Below are 3,364 nucleotides of genomic sequence, written 5' to 3'. Positions count from 1 at the left end.
TGTGTGTGTGTGTGTGTGTGTGTGTGTGTGTGTGTGTGTGTGTGTGTGTGTGTGTGTGTGTGTGTGTGTGTTGTTTGTACCAGCCAATGTTTTCACTTTCATCTGCAGGGATGATTTTACACATGGTTCCAAATGAAGTGTGTGTGCAGTTTATAATTGTTTTGGCATATTTTAAGAATTTGGTCATTATTTTCTAAATGTTCAAGACAATGTGAAATGTTTAGTGTGTTTGGTTTTAGTTAAACTGATTGAGGCCTTTACCCCATTACGGAGCATGTAATAGTCCATGGTCCTCCCAGACTCCAACCAGATGCCTTTTCTGGGGTCTTCATCAGACAGAAACAAGCCATAATCTGAAGCTGGGAGAGGGAAGCAAAACATCAAAATTTTAAACATTTGTTTACATATAAGTTAGTCTTTTCAGCAGCAGAAAATAAAACACATCTTCTGGTTAAAGCACAGAGAAGAACTGAGCATCAGGAGCAGAATGTCATATTAGCAGATACAAATCAATACAAAGACAAAATGAAGTGAAATAAGGGGTGTGGTTTTTAATATTATTATTTTCTCTCTGACTTGATTAACGAGAGCAAAGATTATTCTGTAAGCTCATCTCAAAACACAAACTAATGGATGACTTTAGAGTAGATGTGATTGATCAGCATGACCTGCATCTTATGAGAAGTGAAAAACTTTGAATTATACGGATGTTACAGAAAAAAAATGACTGAGTAATAAAGGGGCCAAAATACAGTATAATTTGTTATCCTGTCACCTATTTTAAATGATACAATTAAGAAAAAAATGATAGAAGACAAAATGCAATCTGAGCTGCCTAAATGATCAAAAAGTGCCAAACACAGTAAAACTAGAACTTTGTTCACACATTTATTGTTTTCTTTCTTAAACTTGTGCAATAAATCATCTACTAGCCTTTTTTTCTTTAGTGAGCAGAAACCTTTATCCTGAAGAGACAATTCTAAATGTCAAACTTTATCCTCAGTCTTTCAGTGCTTCCGTTCTTTTTTGTGTAGTTTATCAGCAACAGACCTCAGTCTGAAACCCACCCTGTCCAGTTTGTGCCTCTGGGACCCTCTCTCTGATTATTCTGCAGGCGTCGTACACGGCTGTGGACGGCTCAAACTGCATGGTCTTCACCACGTTGCATTGACGCACGCAGATTTTGAGCGACAGCACCACCATGTTGACAGGCGGTGTGGGAGGAGGCTGCAGCTACAGCTGAGGGAAACACAAAACAGGCGAGGTTGAGATTAAACACAGCTAAAAGGTTTTGGGAAGTGTAAAACCTGAGACTCACTGATGTGATAAATGAACTAAATATTGCACATGATGAATGTTAATAATTACTCAAATCCCATAAGTCATCACTTTGGTGAATCATCCATCTTCTAATCGGACATGAAAAAGCATCACCTAAAAGTTTTATTATTTGTGCCCACTCAAAGGTGAGCATGATACTATGAAACACGCAAACACTTTGCCCCCCTTTCAATGTCATAAACAATTAAATTTTATGAATATGAAAGTGCTAATTTGCGCACAGTGAGGCCATTGTTATGCTTCGTAAAACAAAGAGCTGACAACAAATTTATCACTTTCTGAAAATGGCCCATCTGGTCCCTGCTGCGGACAAAGAACAAAGTATAAAAATGTTCTGTGCTGAAGAGATTTTAAAAAAAGGGTAACAAAATTACTTTTCATTAATATTTTCACTTAAAATTTATTAAAAACAAACTAAAAAATTCCATCTGTATTACAACAATTATTCTGTTATTTACAGAAGAATGAGACCCTTGTAGATTGGTGCTTAAACGCAGGGAGAGAGGGAAAAGAAAGTGTTTTCTGACATGTGCTAACAGAGCACATCCTGTCTGGGACCAATGGGAACACAGAGCTGCTCTGTGACAGGGAGGTCAGAGGTCAGTCCAGGTCACTGCTGACGTTCAGCCTCTCCGCTGTTCTGCCGTTCTCTCGTGACCCTGACTCCCAGAATCTGGTTCCTATGTGAGATTTGTTCACATGCAGGGGATGGAGGTGCTGGATTGGCACGCAGTGTTCACACTTCGCTGCAGCTTCCTGAAGCAGCCGCTGCTCATGACTCAGGGACAAAGAGGAACGCACAAGTTGGTCCTAAAATCAGAGCTGTGGCAAAAAAATCTAACTTTCTCTTCAAGACTGTAAATTAGTTTGACATCCTTTAATCAAACTTTAGAGTTAAAGGGGGGGAAAGAGGTAGCATGAGGTTTTTAAAGAGGTTTGAGCTCGTGTGGATTTTATCAAGATCTGAAATCCTAATAAGCTTATGATGAATGGGGTTTCTTCACATTCTAGGAAAGGCCAAATGGAGCCAATTTTAAATCATTATGAATAATCGAAGCAGCCGTGGACTTCTCAGAGCAGCTGTCAGGACTAAATATGAACCAGAAAGACTCCAGCGATACCAAAATGATCTCAAATACATTAAAAATCCACAATCAAACGCCTGTGTCATGAGTACTACTCAAGGTAATGTCACTTTTCTATGAACTTCAAACTGTAAAAAGATTTATAATAGGTTGATAATATTCAACATTATGTATTTTAAACATAATTGCTTAGATTTTAACTTTAAAGGGGGAGTAAATGTTATTATGTATTATTTTTCATTTACGTTCGCCTTCGTCTCAGAGATGTAAACAGCATCATTTGAGTTATTGTGAGAGCAAGGTCTCTTATTCAAAGAGGCAATTACCCATGATGCCTAGTGACCCCATTAGTAGGCTCCCTAGCCTGGCCTCCTTCACTTTTCGTTTGAGAGAGGAGAGCGAGAGGTACGTATTGTTGTCACGGCACCACGCAGTGGTGGATTTGATATGTGATTGAGACGCTGTCTCTTTCTTTTACAGTGACGTTTGGTGGCGATTCGTTGATATTGGTGGAGACCTAGTCTCGACATGAGTGATGATGAGTGTGAAGCCGGCCCGTCTTGGACTCGAGCGTACGTGCTTGATCTGTTTGGATCAAATTCGGACAATGGAGGTAGTTTTCGGGGCTTTTCGCCTTTTCGAACTCAGAGTGAGTGTACTCTTGTGTCTGGTCAGATTGACTGACCGAAGCGTCAGGCTTCCAGTGGTCCGCAACCTGTGGCGCAGGCAAAGAAAGCTAAGCTAAGTCTTGGTAAAAGAGGGAGCCGTGTTAGCTCCGAACTACTTCCGGCGACGGCAGCCGGTTTGGCACAACAGTCAAATAAATAGAGTGATGTTGTTAACGAGCAACACAAGGCTGATCTGAATATACAGCGGGCAAAATAAGCATTGAACATGTCACCATTTTTCTCAGTAAATAATTACTAGAGGTGCTAATG

The 3,364-nt window shown here is 40.0% G+C and overlaps 1 protein-coding gene across 1 annotated transcript in view; it reads right to left on the bottom strand.

Moving 5' to 3' along the window:
- The window catches only part of LOC106514990 (talin-2), a gene marked incomplete in the record, with an annotated part of 96,655 nt that overhangs the window by 64,899 nt on the left and 28,392 nt on the right, over window positions 1-3,364 (bottom strand). Inside the window, 2 exon segments of the mRNA XM_014004547.1 lie at window positions 262-359; window positions 1,068-1,239. Coding sequence (XP_013860001.1) covers window positions 262-359; window positions 1,068-1,203 — 234 coding nt within the window.

This window comes from Austrofundulus limnaeus, unplaced genomic scaffold, assembly GCF_001266775.1.
Source record: "Austrofundulus limnaeus strain Quisiro unplaced genomic scaffold, Austrofundulus_limnaeus-1.0 Scaffold25, whole genome shotgun sequence".
NCBI classification, from domain to species: domain Eukaryota; kingdom Metazoa; phylum Chordata; class Actinopteri; order Cyprinodontiformes; family Rivulidae; genus Austrofundulus; species Austrofundulus limnaeus.
Note: the sequence above shows the minus strand (reverse complement) of the source record. Positions and strands in the feature narration are given on the sequence as shown.